This window comes from Dromaius novaehollandiae, chromosome 3 (genome assembly GCF_036370855.1).
Source record: "Dromaius novaehollandiae isolate bDroNov1 chromosome 3, bDroNov1.hap1, whole genome shotgun sequence".
NCBI lineage: Eukaryota > Metazoa > Chordata > Aves > Casuariiformes > Dromaiidae > Dromaius > Dromaius novaehollandiae.
This window is the reverse complement of record NC_088100.1, coordinates 30,184,742-30,204,900: the sequence shown is the minus strand read 5'-3', so window position 1 is coordinate 30,204,900 and position 20,159 is coordinate 30,184,742. Positions and strand designations below refer to the sequence as shown.

Genomic DNA, 20,159 nt, shown 5'->3' with positions numbered 1-20,159 from the left:
ACTTGAATGTAATGTAACTATAATTTAGGAAATCACATCATTTTGTTCCCCTATTAGAAATATGTGTGTTCCTCTCATTTACAGCTACATGGAACCTAATACTTCAATTTAATTTGTGTTTGGCTAAAGCATATGTTTTAGAAAGGTATCCAGTCTTTATTTAAAAACATAAAGGGAAGGAAGATAACTACTTCTGACAGTTTTACAGTGGCTGACTCAGTATTAAAGTTGTGCCGTATCTTTTGTTAGCTATGTCTGGATTTGGGTTCCAGGTATTGGTTCTTGTACTGACTTTCTTTGGGAATTAAAATACTCCTTAATATCAAATACTTCTTGTGAAAATACCTGTGCACTGCCACTACATCTCTCTCAATTTTCTTTGTGATAACCTAAACCTAAGAACACTTGTAGACCCATCAACGGTTTTGGAATTTCTTACAGCAAAGAACTCATCCTAGTTGCTGTTTTTAATAGCTAGAGAAGGATCTGTGCCTCATGACTTTGTCTAATCATTTTTACGCCATATACATTATTTATGTTTTGGGCAATGTCATGTAAAAATGAGATCTGTGATGTATTGATGAGCTGGGAAGGGGGATATTACTATGCTGTAACATGTGAACACTAGGCATTAGTGTGGTTTTTGGTTTTTTCAACATTCTCTGACAGCAAAATGCTGTTAGAATATACACAAAATCTTAATAGCAACAAATGTAATATAGTGAGGCACTTACTCTGTGCACATAGCATGTACCTTGGAGTACGTGATGATGGAGATAGATAGATGCACTGGCAGTTCTGTTCCAGAACGGAACTACTCTTGATCCTGGTACCTTCATGCTTATTTCTTCATTTTCTGTTGAAACTTTTCATGTGTATCTTATCTGCTGTCTATGTCAGAATTACCAAATCCCAACTATGAGACCCTTTTATGCTGCTAGTACATCCAATAACTGTGCAAAGACTGTATCTGACAAAGGGCGATGCTGATTTCTGCCTACTTTGGTGAATACACTGGTGTCCAGTGTGGAACCTAAGCCAATGCATCTTAGTTACATTCGTCTCATGATTACTTCACAAGGCTATTTATTTAAAACAAGAGGTGATATTACACTAGCAAAGGACAAATTTCTCCAGAGAATTGCTCCTGCTGCCACAAGTTCAAGTTAAAATAAATATATTTTGAAAACAAACCACTTTCTAAAATGCCTTATTAAAAGGACTTGTGCTAAAAATAGCTATATATGCTTCTTTAGATTCTTTTTCATGTTATCCTGTTTTTACTTTTTTTATATCTTTAATTAGATTTTAAACCTTTCAGTCGGAGTTCGATGATTTCAATCTGCCCTTTCTCAGAGTCCCTGCTGACTTACGTATTTCTCATGTCCCCACCCTTAGCTCCTTACCCCCACACTAGGTTCCCGGTTAAGCCTGCAGAACTGATTGTGGGGCACATTAGAAAACTGGCTTTAAGAAAGCATAAAATAGGTATTTCTTTTTTTTTCTCTCTTATAACAGGTATTTTAATCTATTATTCTACATAACTTAGGAGACGGTGCACCATGATTTGGGGTCAGGAAAAAGCAGGGAGGAAGTAATTAAGAATATCTTAAGCCAGAACTGCCCTTGAAACATTCGTAATCTGAAACCACTGACTAAAGTACCATTCCTAAATATGTTTATCCGTCTTTGATTTCAGTTGGAACTGAAAATCAAATTACTTTTAGGCTTCAGGGCTGGAGTGCGGTTAAAGAACTGACCTTATGTTTCTGTTCTATAACGTAACCTACAGATTTTCAGTTGTTATAAAGATGCCAAAGCAATAGTATGTTGTGTAGTGACTATAATGGAACTTCCCTTTTGCTCATAACACTTGATACTCCTTGCTGCCAAATATGGGCTCCAGGAGAAAGGAAGAGAAAAAAGGTAAAAGAGAGTCTGGCCTCATGATGAGTGAGGTACTTCAAAATAGGGTTGTTTTCTGCTATTCGCAAATGCATGATTCTAATGGCAAAAATTGCAGTCACTCATATTTATTTATATGTGAAAAACATTCAGTCCAGTAGCCTGAGTTGTTACTGTAAGCATTTAAAATCAGTATTTCTTTTCTGTCGGTGCAAACCAAATAGTGTAAATTACTGAGAGAACAAGCCTGTGCTGCACTCACTGATGGCAGCGCTGGTGATGACATTCACTTGTTTTGCTTGAGTAAGTTAGCTATAAAACTTTGGAAAGATTACTGGTAAGACTAACGCTTTATCTTTGCAGCTTGAAAATGATGTATTTTTCAATTCCAGATTGCAGTAGCATTTGAGATTTAATAAATGTTAAAAAAAAAAAAATAAGTGAGCCATTGTGCCGTGTATACTACATCCACAAATTTGTATCTTGGAAAAGCTCAAATGACCTGTCTTTTATATATTATTTTGGTAATATTCAGGTTTCTTAGGTATTCCGAGTTAGTGGTACCTTTCATCTAGTGAAGACAGGATCTGAGTTCAATACTATTTCAAGCAGGAAGAGGTTAAAGGATATTCTGGGAACTGGGCACCTGGGATGACCAAGAAACTCTTTTTCCCTAATATACTGGAGAGGAGAGGGAATATTTCTAGGAGTGTAAATCTCTGCAACCATTGCTTTGATTTGCGAACTGTTTGGTTAGGGGTCACAGTTATGATTCAACCTCCCACTATAAAAAAGAAGACAAAACTGAAATGGCGTTGATAGTTAGATGTGCTTGTCTTTATGGGGTGAGAGAATCAGGCTGGTTGGGAATTAGCTGTAGAGGCAGCTATTTCCTAATGCTGAGCTGGAAAATTAGTCCTTGGCAGGATCTAAATTAGGCAGCAGTGCTCACAGCTATGTTGCTACTGCAGTTTGCCACCTAACATCCTTGTTCTTTTAGACTGTGAGTTCCAGCAGTTTGTGGAATTGTGGCAGCCCATCTAGTTTGGGATAAGTGTATTTGTGGGATTTTTAACAGTTACCTGTCTGTTTACTGAAACAATTCTCTTGCCTGAGTTAAGAACAGTGCAGAATATCACTTCTCAGGTAACAGAATATACTGGGTTTTTTTGCTTGTTTAATGATGAAGTTTTAACTGCAGTGAGCCAAACATACTGTTCAGTAATTGCTGTAATTTCTTTCCTACAAAACTGTCTTTTTTTTTGTTGCTCTAAAAACTAATTCCTGTTACTGTGCGCAATCTCATAAGATTTTACTGGAGCAGTATGCATGCACATGGACATGTAAGAAAACAAAAAGGTTTTACATTAGGTTTTAAACATGGTATGATTGTAATGACATATTGAGGCAAAGCTCTGAACATTTATTTGAGCTTTGAACTTACCCCTTGCTACTCTGATGATTTTGATATTTCACAATTATTCTTGATACTCTATCTTTTATTACTTTGGTAGAGATTTTGTGCATTGATTTGATAGATTATGATTTTATTCTGCTAATGGACAAGGCTATAAAAATAGAAGTTGTAGAGAAAGATACAAGTGAATGCAAATTCAGAAAACTAGATGAGAGAAGTTGCTGAAATAGAAAAAAGTCAGAAAGTTTGAATTGTGGATTGAGATTCTTTAAAACAAAATAAAACAAAAGAAAGTCTTATATTTCATAACAAGTTTAATTAATATAGCAAAAGACTTCTAGACCCTAGACACGGGATTTTTGGCAGTCTATAAAACTATCCCCATCTACCTATGGGATGTGTAATTCAATTAGTTTATGCAATGCTCTCTAATAAATCATCCTATATACACCCAGCTGGAGAGCTGATAGGAAAACATGTTGTTTTCTTATAATTCCCTGTGGATATCTGAATTTACATTCTGCCAGAGCAATTGCAGTACCTGCAGGAAATCTACTAAGTGCCCTTGGATATCCTTAAGGAGTTAACCCTTCTAAAGTTAAGGAAGTGTGGGAATAAATTTGCTTTTAAACTACTGGTTTTAACTAGACTATTTAGGTCACAGCAAAAAAATAAAACTTTTTTAAGATACTGGCAAAAACTAGGTTTCTGTGCTCATGGATAAACCCCCAGTTTTTGTATTAATTAAGTTCTGTAACATTAATAAAACATTAATTTGCTGCTAGTTTGCATGGTATGAATTTGGTGACTTTCACATTAGCTTTATCAGAGTGAAGTGTTGTTATGTGAATGCATGAAGATGTCTACATGTTTCTATTTGCAATGATAGGTAATAATTGATAATCAGAAAGTTATCATATATTAGGCATTATTTGATAAAGGAGAATGTATTAGTTGCTGTTTATTTATTTATTCAGTCCAGAACTGTCTTACAAATGCGGCTTTTTCACTGAGTGGTAGACCTTACTATAAAAACTTAGGTAAACAGGTAGAATTATGTAAGTGATGGCTCAAGAACATGCTTTAAAATCTTAATAAAGGAATCAAGTAGGAAACACATTTATGTCTGTAAGACTAATTATATACAAAGTACACTCGTGTTTCTTCAGGATTAATGTTGCTGTAGGTGTGAATGAATGAATAATGTCTGCATAGTCAATTTATTATAATTTATCTCCTCAGGAATGTGAGTCTTTTCCCTGCATTAATGGAGGTTCTTGTCAAGATTTGGATAATGCATTTGTTTGTACTTGCCTGAATGGATACACTGGTAAATTTTGCGAAGTTGATATTGATGTTTGCAGTGAACCTGCACTGAACTCAGCTCTCTGCTACAATGGAGGTATATGTGTTGATGGACCTGGAAGAACTTTTCATTGCAGGTTAGTAAGAATGTTATCATATAACTGCTGCAGTTAGTACACACTGATTTGTGAAGAATTCAGGGCTGTTTTATTACATGCAGTATGTGAACTCAATTGAATTTGATACCACTTAAACAACTTGGCAAATTGAAGAAGTTTTAAAATAGTCAGGGTTAATTATTACAGTTTTCTGATGTGGCCTCCTATCACCTTAAACATCTACGTAACTCAGAAAAACACGACTTCTTAATATGGAAATTGCAAGCATTAGAAAAAATTCTAAATTGTTCACGTTAAAGTAAATGTGCTAGTGCTCAAAAAATACTGTTATGTTAAACTCACTGTTTCATGTCATGCACTTTACCTGGAAAATCATCTTCCGGTGCTTTTAAGAATTATATGTGGAAGTGTCTAACCTAAACTCTGAAAATTTCAAAACAGCATGTTTACAAATACGTTTATAGTCCTGACTTTTGTGCTCAAAGTGAAACAATGTACAGAAAATTAATTTGCCACCAAATTTAGATGAAAAGTAGTTTGATTATTGTGTGTGTGTACAGACATATATTCAAAGAAATCTCCTATGATCTATCATTCTTTGACTATTTAAGGCTTCTGACTAAATATGTGCAATCTTATTGTTTATATGCTTGTAGTATAGCAAAACTCCTTTCAAATTAAACTTCCACGTTGTTTTTATACATTTTAATTAGTCTAGTACACCTAGTAAATATATAAGTTCAGTTATTATCTAAATCCCTATTTAATTGCTACATTTATAGACATTTAAAAATCTTAAGAAAATATATTTTTAAACATATGTAATAAGAGGCAGAAATATCTTGCCTAACTATAATCATCCATTTAACATATGAATTTTGATTTGTGGCCAAAAGCGAAGCTTAAGGATAATACGTTAAAAAAAATAGCAGCCAATTTTGAGGCGATAATAATCATTGCTGGTTGCATGTAACCATTTGATAGCTTTATAATATATACATCTTTAAATTAAACTACAAAAATTATGATTAAGTAATGCTATATGTTTTCATCAGACTCATCAGTTGCACTGAAATGAAGTTAAGCTTGAAGTGTTGTTTGCTGCTAACCCTGTGTTTTTCAAGTTTTTTAATAAACATATGAAGCTAGTGGGAAGTGTTAGAATATCTCCAAGTATCTGAAACAGACTGAGTATCTTGGATGTGAAAACGAGCATTACTGAGGAACATTGTTTTCCGTTTTTATTTTGCCATTATGCTGTTAGAACCTTGTTCTTTTGCTGTGTTTTGCTCTTTTATGAGGTACATGGGCAATCATTATTACTGTTTGGTGAATGTCAAAATATTCTGAAGTTTATTTCAAATATTGTTCTAAACCGTTATGTTCTCATTGGGTGAGGCTAGAAAACTTGGGAGAAAAATGCACCAGAGACAGTAAAAGTTATCCTATGCTATTAGTATAAGTATCTGTTTACTCCGCTTGATGAAATTACTGTGAGGATTGTGTTTTCAGGAGAAATTACAACACGGAAAAAGAAAAGGGAAATAAGGTACAATACATAAATGTTAAGTGATGATCTTCATAATTTAATAGAACTGTTGCTTGTTTTTAATATTCTAAGCGATTTTTACTTATAATCTAGCTAATTCATATCATTTATATTTTAAATAAGTGTTTTTTCTGTATTAAACAGAGCCCAGTTTTCAGTGATTTTTCTTTTAACAATGTCAGCTGTGTTGATGACCCTCCTGTTTATTTGTATATTCTTTTGTTTTTAAGCTAAAACAAAATTTAAATTCAGTTGTTCTGAGAGAAGAATGATTGTCATTCTAAGATGGCACAATAGCAACTTTGCGGTCTTGATTCAGATGTTTGAAATTCTTCTAGAATCTTGAATCAGTAGTAATTACAAAATGTGAATAACATAATTATAAAACTTTGTATACATAAAGCACATATTTCATTTTTTGTCATGCAGGGTTAAGTTTAAAGTCAAACCACAGAGCTTTTTTTTTTTTTTTTTTTTTTGTGAGAGGTAAAGGCTAGTTTTACACTGAGACATTATTCTACTCAATTTGTGAATGAGGAAGTCCATGTTATGAGGGTTCAAGAAATGCCTGTGAGCTGAAATTCCTACATTTCATACATGTTCTCAGTATTTTATGCATATTTACAGTGCATCAGATGCATATCTTTTGCTTTGGAGGAAGCATTTCAAAGGGTTGCATCTTTCAAAAATGATATTTATCTCGAGTACTCATAAATACTAGTGTTGCTGCTCTCTGCTCGCAGTTTGGTAGTAGTTGCCATGAAAGAGTGCTAACAGATGTTAAAACTTTTTAATGTGGCGTTAAGTTTCAGATTTCAATCAATTTCAGATTAAGAATGCTAATTTAAATGTCTCAAGGCAGGCTTGCTACATTAATTCAGAACAAAAGATCCCTAATGTTGCATACCAGGAGTCCATCTACCCCAGTAGTCTGCATCCAACAGTGGCTACAGTTTGATTACTGTAAGAACAATACACATATGATGCTTCCCATTGTAAACTCTCATAATCTTTCCCCAACTATTTTCCGTTCAGAGGTTTTTGTGAGCCTTGTGTGGCTTGTCTCTTTGGTAGAGCTCAGTGAATCCCTTAAGTACTTACCCAGTCTTCCCTTCAACCCTGCATAAACTTCTGCTTTGAACAGTGGGATTGGACTAGACAATCTCCAGAGGTCCCTTCCAACCTCAACTATTTCTGTGATATTACGACACTATCATTCCAGCGAGGAGTTCACAGGTCTAGCCTGTTGCGTGAAGAACCACTTCCCTTTTGTATCTTTTAACTGTGGCCCCTACTAGCTTTATGTGATGCCCCCTAAATCTGCTGTGGGAAGGGATAATGAAGAGCTGATTAATAAGCCATCCTCTTTTTGCTTTTGTGGGTCACTGCCATATCTCCCCATATCCCTTTTTTTCCGGTCTGAAGACTCCTGGCTTTCTCAGTCCTTCCCCCTAGAGAAGGCATCCCAAACTTCTGGCCATCTTCATTGCCCTTCTCTAAACCTTTTAGATTTCTGTTGTATCTTTGCTGACATGAAGGGACAAGAACTGCACATAGGAGAATCACAGAATCACTGAGTTTGGAAGGGACCTCTGGAGATCGTCTAGTTCAGCCCCCCTGCTCGCAGCAGGGCCAACTAGAACAGTTTGCTCAGGGCCGTGTCCAGTCAGGTTCTGAATATTTCCAAGGAAGGAGACTCCACAACCTCTCTGGGCAACCTGTTGCAGTGCTCAGTCACCCTCACAGTAAAAAAGTTTTTTTTATGTCTAAGTAGAATTCTTTGTAAATCAGCTTGTGCCCATTGCTTCTTGTGCTTTCACTGGGCACCATGGAGAAGAGTCTAGCTCTGTCTTCTTTACACCCTCCCATCAAGTATTTATACACATTAATAAGATTCCCCCGTGAGCCTGCTCTTCTTCAGGCTAAACAATCCCAGATCTCTCTGTTGCATTTCTTTGCCACCAGGGGACATTGCTGGCTCCTGGTCAACTTGGTGTCCACCTGGACTGGTGGGTCCTCTTCTGCAAAGCTGCCTTCTAGCCAGTCAGCTCCCAGCCTGTACTGGGACATGGGGTTATTTCTTTCCAGGTGCAGGATTTTCCGTTTCCCTTTGTTGTATTCAAGTTGTGGGCAAGCCTATGATTTATACAGTGGCATAATGATGTGTTCTTTCACCTTTTCTGTTCCTCCTCTAATAATTCCTAACATTTTTAATATATCTTCTACTGAGCGCAGAGCTGATATGGTAACAGAACTATAAAGCCTCAAGCTCTCTCTCCTAAGTGATAGTGTTCATCTCGTAACTCGTGATTTTACGTGTAAAAGCTAAAGGTTGTTTTTCTCTATATTCTCTTTCACTTTAGATTACTATATTCACATTATAGCCAATGGAAGACTAATCAATATGTTCACTGTAGCCTACAGATGAATTCAGCTGAGTAGGCAATTTAGGATAAGCTGAGTCACTTCCGGGGCTCCCTTGACTATACTGATTAGATCTCCATTGCCTATAATCAAGGCTTAGACACCTAGTGTGACCAGCCACCTATTTGTAGACACCTAAAACTTTAAAGTGAATCCTGCCTTAATTATCAAATTCTAAATGTAAACTGTAAGATGAATACCATAAATATTGGAGAAAGAAGCTAGTTGTTTGTTAACTACCTTCCTATCCACGCAAGATGAAGTTGTACTAGAAGAGAAGAATGCTAGTAAATGGACTTCTAAGATCGACATTATATTGCAACTCCAAGTCACATTCTTATATTTTTAATGGAAAAAGATACAAATCAAAACCCAGTTTTTATTAAAAAATAAACTGTCCAAAAATTGATGATGAGGACTTCTCTATTTGTATTGCTTTTTAAATATCTACTCAAAGGATAGGATTTGTCATTCTGATTTTACTGGGAACTTTGCAGTGTAGGTCTGAGGTACTATAAAAATGCTTTTTAGTCAAGGAAGAAAAATACATACTCTTAGGCTGCAACTGATCTAACCTGTTTTAGACATCAGCTTTAGGATGATGTTATGTCTCCATGTATGTTATGCGTCATTAGCAATACCTATAAGAATGACATCACCCTTCAGTTGTAGGATGATCAATATAGAACAGTAATTTTTTGATGTGAAAGTGCTCTTTTGTGGTATTCTGTGGCACAACACCCTTTCTCCACCTCTTTTCCCCCATCCTAATATTGAAGAAAATACCAGCTGGATGACAGTCACACTAAGTGCCTGCAGATCTGGGATGCTGCAGTTCCATGGGCAAAAGTCCACTTGAGCCACATTTGCGGTAAGAAGCCTGAGACTCCCTCTGTCATCCCCAGCTGATTGTTGACTACAACACTGTGGGCAGCAGTGCTGAATTCCTGCTGAATGGCATGGCCAGCTGTACTGGGACCCTGTTTGTGCCTCTGGGGGAGGATATAGTACATACATTTCCTCAAAATTCTCTTTTTAGCACATACAAAATAGGTGGAAATTGGTATGAATATATGCCTTCTTAGCAATCTGAGCATTTTTGCTTACAAATATATTGTCAGAGGCAGGGTTTAAGTTGGTTCAGCAGCAGAGAAGGACAACAGGCAATACTTGATCTGGTCTGTTTTACCTGGGAGAATGAAATAAAAGTTTCATGCAGGGCTTCACATTCCCACCTCATTTAGTTTTGCTGTAGAAGGAGTCAGGCACTACACAGAGGAACACAAAATATATTACAAACAGGACAGTAGTGATGCAATATAGAGTTTCATTCTTTAGCCGAGTTGTAAGAATTGAATTTGTGGAAGATAGAACTTCCCTTTGGTCCTTGACATAGGTCTATGATTCTGTTTTATTTTCAACATTATGTGTCAGAAAGAAAAGACAGTATTTGAGACTATTTGCCTAATAATGGTGTCTCAATCCTCAGTTTTGTGAATAGAAAGGATGGAAAGTTGTAAGTGCAAAGGCAGATGTGGTTCTTGTGCAAATTAACAAAAAGAAAGCGCTGTATAGAAAGAATAGCGTAATTTAACAGATAGGTCTTCTACATTATTCTGCAAGTAGTCTTGCTTTCCTGCTCTAAATCTCATGTTGCTTGTGAGTTTTAACAGCAGTTCATGCAGATGCCTCCTTGTCTGGAGCACCTAATGACTGTGAGTGAGCAGGTGTTGGAACAGAACCTGGGATGGTGGATAGTCTTACTCATTTATTTTCTGTGGCTGTAGCATCTGGCTATTTGGTAAGCTGAATAGGAAGGATTTGGCTTTTGTTTTGGGCTTTTTGTTGTTGGGTTTTGGGTTTTTTTTCATGTATTAGAATATTTCCTGGGTCAGTCGTGCTCAAGATTTGCATCAAAATTAGGAAATGCAAGTACTTTCCTTTTAACTATCTGTGCTCTGAATATGTTACGGTTCTTGTCTGTAGAATGATTTATGATATCTGTATACACTTCACAAAATACCCTGTAAGAGAATACTACGGATGTAGGGTCATACCCTCGGAAGTTGGAAAGTGCTAGAACCAAGGGTTCTCTTCTGATGTTACTAAAGTCTTTAATTAAATTATCACACAATATTTTTTCTACAAGACTCATGCCTCATTCAGTGAACAGGTTATTGCTACATTTATCTTCCTATCAAATGTGTTGTACAAGCCTTAACACACACCAGCCAAGCTTTACATAGGGTAAGGGTTTCTTAACTTCCTCCTGGGAAGTTCTTTGGTGGTGTCATCTTAGATCTGGATACTTCTCCAGTATTAGATAATTTTCTCCAAGAAATTCTCGAAGTTTAGGTAATACCTTTCAGGGTACTTAGTTTTATTTTAATTAATATTCCAAATAAAGATCTTAGAGTCCGTTACTTCTGCAAACCTAGCCCAGCTCTCTCAATTTGGACAGCTGCATGTGAACAACTACTAATGATACATGAAATATTTTAGAAGTATGGCTTGTTAAAGGATTCTTTTCTCAGTATAGCAGTCAGATGTCTCAAATATCAGTCTATCATTTCTATGTGCCTCCTTCGTTATGTGCTTTCTAATGTATTCCATTTCTCCTCCTTTACCATCATTTGTGGTAAATTCCTAACCTACGACTAAATGGTGAACAAAGTTGTAATGATTCTTACAGAGAGGCGCACGCAGTTTATCAGATTAAATCTCCACATGTTGAGTGAGACGTAATAACTGTATTCATGATAAGCCCAATATATTAGGCTCATCTTAACCCTCTCAATACACGCTAAGATGATTCACATTGCCTTACTTCTGCCATGGGCCACTACCTGCACACAGACTGTTTCTGTAGATTAGATGCTTGATACCTTGCTTAGCCACTATTTCATTACTAATCTGAAAATTCAATCGTGTGCATTCTTCTATTTCATCTTTCTAATTATGTGGTTCATGTTCACTCTGGCCTCATTTTTTTCAAGCTTTTGGTCCTGCAACTTCCTTTCTCCTTTCCCGCATGAATATTCTGAATTAAATGACATGCTTCATATTTGTCTATTCTGATTGGGAATTCAGTCCAAATACTGAGAGGGTATTGTTTCTGAGGCCAGCATTGACAGTCAGGAGGAATTTTTCAGGGAAACTGAGTCTGGAAAATTGCAAACAGCTGAAGCCAGGATCTTCAATGTTGCCAAGAGCACAAAGCTTTTCATGAGTGATATAAGACTACAGTAAGGTAAGGTGTAAGATAGGTTCATGATTCTGTAAAGAAGTGCCATTCTTCATATAAATTTCTTCTGCTGAGGGGAACTGGTGAAAGAAGTCCCTTCAGCTGTTTGCATCTTCCATGTTTGAATGTTTCAGAAGACAAGCATAATCTCTTCCTTATCCCTTAGGAGCTGCTACCATTCCAACTGAAGTGTAGAAGACAGAAATAATAAACATAGAAAGACCATTAGGGCAGCTTTGCTCCTATACTGCAAACACTGTGATGTGAACACTTTTCCTTTTCTACCATCCATTCCACTTGTTTTAAGTGGTCTGAACGAAACTGATGTGCAAACTGAATAGGAGGACTGATTTGGAGGGTGGTAAAACAGAGTATTTGATAACTAGGAATGGGAGAAAGATCTCCTATTCTAGCAGAAGGCCACAGACATCAAAGCAAATGGAGAGTCTTAGCAAACCTGGTTGTTACACAATGTGGAATGGGCAGGAGGAAAGACTAAAACAAAGTATCTTTTAGAGTCTCAGGATTTTGGAGATCTGGCTTGGGATATTTGTATTGTTATGGTTGGCAATACTGGAAATAACAAGTAACGAAGTGTCTAGTAATGGGTAAGTGTCAGGCTGCCTTAACTGTGGGCAGTGCTGCCAGCTTCAGCTATGATGTATATTATGTTTACCCACTAGTACTGTGAATGGTCCAACTTCTCCTGAATTTAGGTGGGAATCAATTACATGAGCAACCCAACAGGCTTCTTCCTGCAATGAATATGAAAAATACCCTTTGGAATAGCCCTTGAATTGTGTGCTATCTGAAATATGTTTCTGTCTTGAGAACCTTGGTTTAAAATTAAAACAACTCATTGGAAGTGAGAGAGGTGCTGCGAGTTGTAATTCAGTTCTATCCTGGGCACACTGCCATTGAGTCAACGCTTCAGGAAACAGATTAACATCTGAAAGGATGCCCACCTACCTTGTTTTGTATTTTAGTCTCCTTAATTAAAGGAGCTGGCTGCCAGAACAAACACTATATAAATTAGCAAATTAATAATAAAACTATCATTGGGCTTAGGGGGGCTTTCAGAAGATAATCCAACCTAACCTACATATGGTTGATGTAATGAGTATTTGATAGGAATTCTGAGGCTTGTTGACAATGTTTTCCAAGTGTTTTAAGGAAGGAAAACTGTTCCACATAAAATACTCAGATTTTTTAGTTATATTTAAACCACAGCTGGTCATTCTCCCCTTCTGCATCTTTTGGTCCCAGACCATTTGGTGTGTTCAGTTTTGGATTTAAAAATTAAAAAAAAAAAAATCCTCCCTTCCCAGCCGTGCACAGACATGACCTTTTTTAAATGTGCGTTTCTAGGCTTCCTGCTTATTGTGTTCAGCAAAGTCAAATGTATCTTGAGAAAGATTATCTGTGCAGTGCTTTCATCCTGGTCTGATGGAAATAGTATCAATAATCTTATGACAGCTCTTATCTCAGTTAAATTATTGAATATTATAGCTTCGTTGCACTTTTCTACTATGTTGTAGCACATTCATTTTTATATTATTTTTGTTACTGAAAAGAGAGTTAATTTCTGATGTCATTCTTTTTTTCATCATCCACTCTGAATAATCTTTTGCCAACTATAAATCTCTTTAGTGTAAAATAACTTTGTTGGACTTAGAAATATGTAGGGTTACAAACAAGTTCCATCCCATCCTTTGATTCATAAAGGGAAATGCATGCTTTTTAAATCTACTTTACAATCTACATTATTTGGTCTAAAACTAAAGCTATTTTGGTAGCTTCTTTCAGAGATTAATTTATACTCACAAGACAATTTCTATGGACTTGATTTTTGTATTCCAAGGACACATAAGAGTGAATATTTGATCAACAGAATACTTGATCAACAGCATATCAAGGTTTTTCTTCCAGCTCATGAAATTTTAGTAAGGGAGAATTCAAAAATAGGAATATATTGTTCTACATTTCCTCCAAATGAAGTGCAATTATTTTGTTATAATATCTACCATTCATTCTTCTTTGTGACTATGAACTGCTTCTTATGAATGCAATGATAAGTGGTGAAAGGCTGGATACAGCTCTTTATAATACCACATGTATCTGAGAAGAGGTGCAAGGATCTTCAGCTCTCCAGCTTATCTTCAGCTATTTAACCACACATTCGCTAGCATTTATAAAAGATTATAACCTAATGATTGCTTGAATGCTAAGGTAAAGGAACAAATAATATTGCCAAAAGCAGTCATAGTGGAACATCGTATACGTCCGCTAGCACAGTTGGAACATCTTGTCAAAATCTTTAAAATATACCACATTCAGGTGTCTTCAAGTGATAGAAATTACGCTGGAAGAAATAAGAATTCCATATAATTTAGCCTGACTTCTGCCTTTTATAAGGATAAGGAACTAGGATTATCATGCAATATGTCATTATTAAATTGCTTTCAAATTTCAATCAAAAAACATCCACAAAACATGTAAGCAACTGAAAAAAATGTCTTGCTTGGGATTCTTCACATGCCAGCTGGAACCATGATATGCCTCTCATTTTTGACTTGTAACTACTCTTCCCTTTTCTTCCTATTAGGAAAATCAAATTGTGCTTGAAAACATTTGCATCATATTAGTGTGTACATTTTCTTTATTTAAAGTTGTTCTTGCCAGAATTAGAGCACATGTAGAGCATAAGAAATGGTGCTTAACTGGAACTAGGTAGAGGAATCAAGACTAAAGTAGAATGCTTTGCCTTAGACTATGTTTAAGGTAAACAGTATATTGCTGGTATGAAACAGACAATTTTGGGGACAAGTTTTGGGGTGCAGAGTCTTGCCGGGCAACCTGTACCTATGCAACCATATACTAAAAACTTCTGCTATTTACTCCTGTTATGATATGCAAAAAGAGTTGGTCCATATGATTTTGAAGAATCAAAGTTGTTAAGGGATTGATAAATGAAAGTCATCTCTTTAAATAGCACATGGAAAGAAATTGAAAGCTATTGCAGGTTGCAAATCAAAGAAAATAATGTTCACCTTTGAAAAAATACTACTTAACATGGGTGCAGCCACATTTTGCATTAATGGGGCTTTCCATGTCTCCTTAAGAAGCTGTCCCAAGTAAACTGTAATAATCCAGTCTGAAGGCAACAAATGCATAGATTGCTGTGATGATGGAGTCCCCCTTGAAAAAGAAGATTGAAATTTGGTCAGCATCAGTGGTAGAAAACACTTCTCACTGTTGCTGCCAAGAATATGTATTGCATTATCATTTCCCCTGTGACTTCCCAGTGAACTAGTTTATTTTTAAACAGAAATGTCATTTATCAATAGTACCCATTCAGTCCTTCATGTCTAAGAAGAAAGAGCTATTGCTTGGAGGTACTCCTGTCAACTCTACCTCCAGACTGCAATATCAGTGGATCTCCGGTACTTTAGAAGGCTTAACGTGTGGAGTATTTGCATACCACTCGGTCAACATCAACCCAAAGAGTAGCTTAATGATAAAGTATTTCTTCTTGAGAATCACTCAGGTAGTATGTGCCATGTAACAGAAGCAGCATGCCTCTGTTAGCAGATTAACTGAAAGGCTTCATTTCATTCAGCTGTTGATAGACAGTTTGCAAGATATGACCAAAGTTGCAGAATATACATTACACAGAGCTACGTATCTGAGTTTCTTAAAGCACTGAGATAAAGACAGGAAGAAATTCATTTTATCGTGTCGAAGGAGTGACTCCAATTCTCTGGAACATCAAGCTGTGCAATGAATATCCTAGAACAGAAAACTTTAAAACAGTAGCTCTTCACTTTTGTAAGTGCTGTCAATGCATATGCAGTACTCTTTTCCTTCCATTCTCTGTCTTTTCTGTATGAAAACAGATGCCCCTCCATTTATGTGTAAATAATGAGATTCTACATGATTTGCTGATTTCAAAATGAACTGCTCAGTTCTTTCTGTTTAGTAAAACATGAATATTTTAGGGTGTCTATTGTGCGTGTATATTAGGTTACATAAAACGCAAGAATGGGTGCTTCCTAACATTTGACTGATGTTGGAGGAGAGGGGAACACAGGTTTTTAAGTTTTATTTTTAGCTCTAGTGTTTCCATGGAAAATGGTTAGATAAAGTTGGCCTGCTAAGATGTTCCTTTAACACTCCCTTGTTTAATTACTTTACCTGTAAGCATACATATAAATATATATGCATGATTTTTCATATCTTTGCACTTCTTTTTTATTTAACCAAAATCCAGTTCTTACTATGAGACCAATGAGAGTGGGCAATTATGTTAATGACAATTTCTAACTATTTATTTCATTTTATAAAAGCAAATCTTTGTGTCTCAATGTGAACGATACTAGCCGTAATACTATCAAAAGAATAATATAATAAAAATACAGATTATGTCCTCTATTATTTTTACTTCCTAGGTATATACTAATATGCCTTACTTCTACATATGGCAAGCTTATGAAGGAAAAGAGAGCAGGCACATCTCAGTTGTTATTTGGTACATGCTAATATGAAGTAAATTATGATAAACTGCCTACTCTAACTGGTACTCTTAACATGATCTCTTCACTTTCACCTATAGGCAGAGCAGTAATTGTAAAAAAATTTAAAAAGTAATTCTCTGAGTGAATTACAGTCCTGAATGTTTTTAGAAATATTTAAGTGTCTCATTTTATCATCAAAAGAAGAGTTGGGGCTCCTAACTTGCCCACTTTCTAATCAGGTTTGGTTAATATACACCTAATTGTACTTTTGCGTATTCAGATTGGATCAAATTGATGCATTGCTCTTTTTGTATGGTATTGCAAGAAAGGTAAAAGAATATATCATAGCAATCAAGAGACAGCACACCCATTTTGGAGATTTGTTCTCCTATACTTGCAGTTTTAGCAGAAGGTCAAGATCAAAGGGATTTGGAATGAGTATTTAAAACAAACAGATAGTTTGTATAAAGATATCGTAATGCATGCAATATGTCTGATGGAATAGCTGCTTCCCCTAGTGCTTCTGGGCAGAAATACAGAAAAATCAGTATTCTGTCAGTCAGGTGGCTATTTATATTGATATTGAAACATTAAATGAAACCACCTTAAATATCTACAGAGGCATTTTGTCAATTAAATAGGGAAATGCTGAGATGCTGTAAAAATGGAGCCTGAAGAAAAGCAAGGCATTAGGAAACATCGCAAATATGGCTACCTCTTTTTGGAATATATGTATGTTGTCTTGTTGCTCTTTACTTTATCATTTAAATGATAGTACTGAATCTAGTTAAAATTATCCATTCTTCTTACCATTTTAAAGTTCTGAAATTCAACAGTAAAATGTAATCTGTTGAGGCATTTTCTACAGAAATGCACACAACAGGGTCTGGAAATGAGACAGTCAAAGCTAGTAAGAAAAAAAAACAAACCAAAAGCAAAACACAAATCTAGCAGAAATCACGCAGCTGCCCAGTTTCGGAATAAAACCTTTTTAAAGCTTCTATCTGAATGGATATTGCCAATTGCTATATTCTGTTTTTAAGCAAACCTTTTAAAAATTCATTACTTGAAAAGACCCGGGATGCCTATTTCCTATGTATGTATTGGTTTTTGTTTTTTGTTTTTTCCCCTAGTAAGGTTGTTTTCTGACTTTATGAAACAGAAGCCATTATATGGCAAATAAGAATAGCTAATGGGAATCACATTCACATCCCCCATTATACAAGATGCAGTGACTGAACAGTTGGGAATGTGCCTGTAACAGAACATTTCAATTTTTTGTAGCCACACACAGAGAATATTTAATTCAACATTATCCAAAACATGCATGCCCAAATAAAATCCAACACCTGGAACAAGATTTAAAATTTCACAGTGCTTAAAGATGTAATGTGCTGCTTGTTTATTTAGAATTCCTTACAGAATACTAAAGCATACTACACATGTGGTTCAAACACACAAGATCAATTCTGATATTTTTTGCTGTTACAACCTTCAAAATGTTGTGATATTTGTGGCATTTTTCTTTTTTCTTTTTATTTCTAATTCTGTATTCTTAGTGCATGTATATAAATGGTACACATCATACTGGTGGTGATTTTGCCTTCAGATAATAATTGTTAACAAAACCAGTGATAAATCTATCAGAAAAGTTGTAACGTCATTTTAAAAAGATTTCTTCACTTGGTTGCAGTGGATTAACAGGTCATAAACGTGGTTGTTGAAAATGTTTGCTATGTTATTTAAAATCCTCTATTTATGGTTTTGCAGAGTGCCAACCTACTGGCATTTTGTAAACATAAGAAAAATTATTACTTTGTATCTTGATTGACAGTTTATAAGTGCCTGAGATCCTATATCATCAATGGAGAGAGAGTGATGACTTCAGAAATTTTCAGAGGGAGATGTTTTCTGCTTGTGTTTAGGTGTCTTTGTTAGGCAAGCGGGATCTTTCCTTGAAGATTATAAAAATGCTTGCCTCTCTCTTAGTTGAGGATGCAGTTTGACTAAACATCTGTAGTGTTAGAACAGTATAAATAGATACCTAATTTACAAAGGACGGCATCCCATTCATTTGCTTTTAATTTCAAGAAGATTCTCTAGAATCTTTTTTAGAAGAATCTTACTAGGCTTTGTGTATCTTTCCTGCAAAAACTCTTAAATACATTTAATTTTCCTGACTAATAAACTGCAAAAATAAATTGTTTTAAGAAATAGTTTAAATGTGTAAGGTGGAGTCAAATATTGATTACTGGTGTCCAATCTCTTCCATAGGGAAGCAGTAAGATGCTGGCCAGGGTTTTCTTAGAAGAGCAGAATGGCTCAGGGCAGACATTGCTTTATGCTAATGAGAGTATATTGTTTCATCTTTGATCCAGGCTGAGTTCATCCTGCTTCCCTTTGGGCTGCTATTATTTTTCTGAATGTGCCCAAGTGTAACAAAACCAGACACTTAGGATAGTAAATACCATATACCCTAGGACCAGATGGAGAATTTGGTGAGAAAGTTTCAGTTCTTGGAATTTCCTTTTCCTGTTTGCTAAATACTCTCTGACATTTGCTAGAGGAGTAAAATCTATTTCTTAACTATGTTTGTTTTCTTTTTCTTCAGCAAGCAGATGTCTGTTTTTTTAATTCCTTCTAGCTTTTCAGTGATGTTTGATGCAGGACTTAGAAAAGGTTAAAAACTTTTTCTGGAGCACAATATCCTGAAGTTCAAGTCAATTTTAGATCCCACTTTTATATTTATTCTGGTAACTATTTTAATTTATTTTGCATTATTTTTGAAAATCTCTTAGAAGTTTTCTGTATCTGCAGCTGACTGGATTCAAAAATTAAGATGGGACTCTAGGTGCTACTTTGGCAATGTAAGCACAGAAGTTAACTTCATAAACTTTCAGAAAAGCGGGATGTAATGAAGCTTGTCCAATGCCTTAATCATATCAATTGAAGTATCTTCTCTAGAGAGATAGTATGAACTAGAAGAAAAAAAAAAAAAAAGGAGAAGCATCTGTTTTTCACTTCAAGTCTTACCAGGTTTGAGAATCAAATCAATTTTAGCTGAAAAATTCAATTTATAGATTATTGATGTGCAACCCCAGTGGTGCACAGGCTTGTTTCCTGAAATCCTTTCCAACTGGAAGTCTTCCAGATGTGGTATGTTAGGCCTTGTGTAGGGTTTTACTAGTAGAAGCTGGCTGAATGATGAAACAGAATTTAGACAGTGGAAAAAAGGTAGTAGTTTGCTAGAAAAACAGATCTCTCTGAAGGCCTATATAGCATTTTTTTCTCTTTTTTTAAAAAACATGCAAGCATTTCATGTTTATTTCTAAATATAATAAAATTGATAGAAGCTATTAAAAAGTTTTCACTTGATAGCATTTGTCAAAAATGGTACCTGAAGTATTGTTATCTTTCCCCTACTTCAAATGAAAACAGGTGTTACCCACTAGTAAATAATGATTTTTTTTGTTTACCGAATTACTGTATCAATATGTTTATGTTTTATATTTTATATATATATATATCCATTTGAGATAGTATTTCAGACATTGCATGAAACTGAAATGATAATACTCTTTAAGGACTCGTGTCTAACATTGGCATATAACTTACCGAATTACAATAAATATCAGCTGGAAAGACATATAACTATAAAAATTTTATTTTGTCTGACTGCACC

The 20,159-nt window shown here is 35.5% G+C and overlaps 1 protein-coding gene across 1 annotated transcript in view; it reads left to right on the top strand.

The window, feature by feature from the left end:
• EYS (eyes shut homolog) overlaps positions 1 to 20,159 on the top strand; it is a 909,330-nt gene that overhangs the window by 430,243 nt on the left and 458,928 nt on the right. Inside the window, exon 28 of the mRNA XM_064508633.1 lies at positions 4,565 to 4,764. Within this exon, the coding sequence (XP_064364703.1) occupies positions 4,565 to 4,764 (200 nt within the window). The remainder of the gene's footprint in view (positions 1 to 4,564; positions 4,765 to 20,159) is intronic.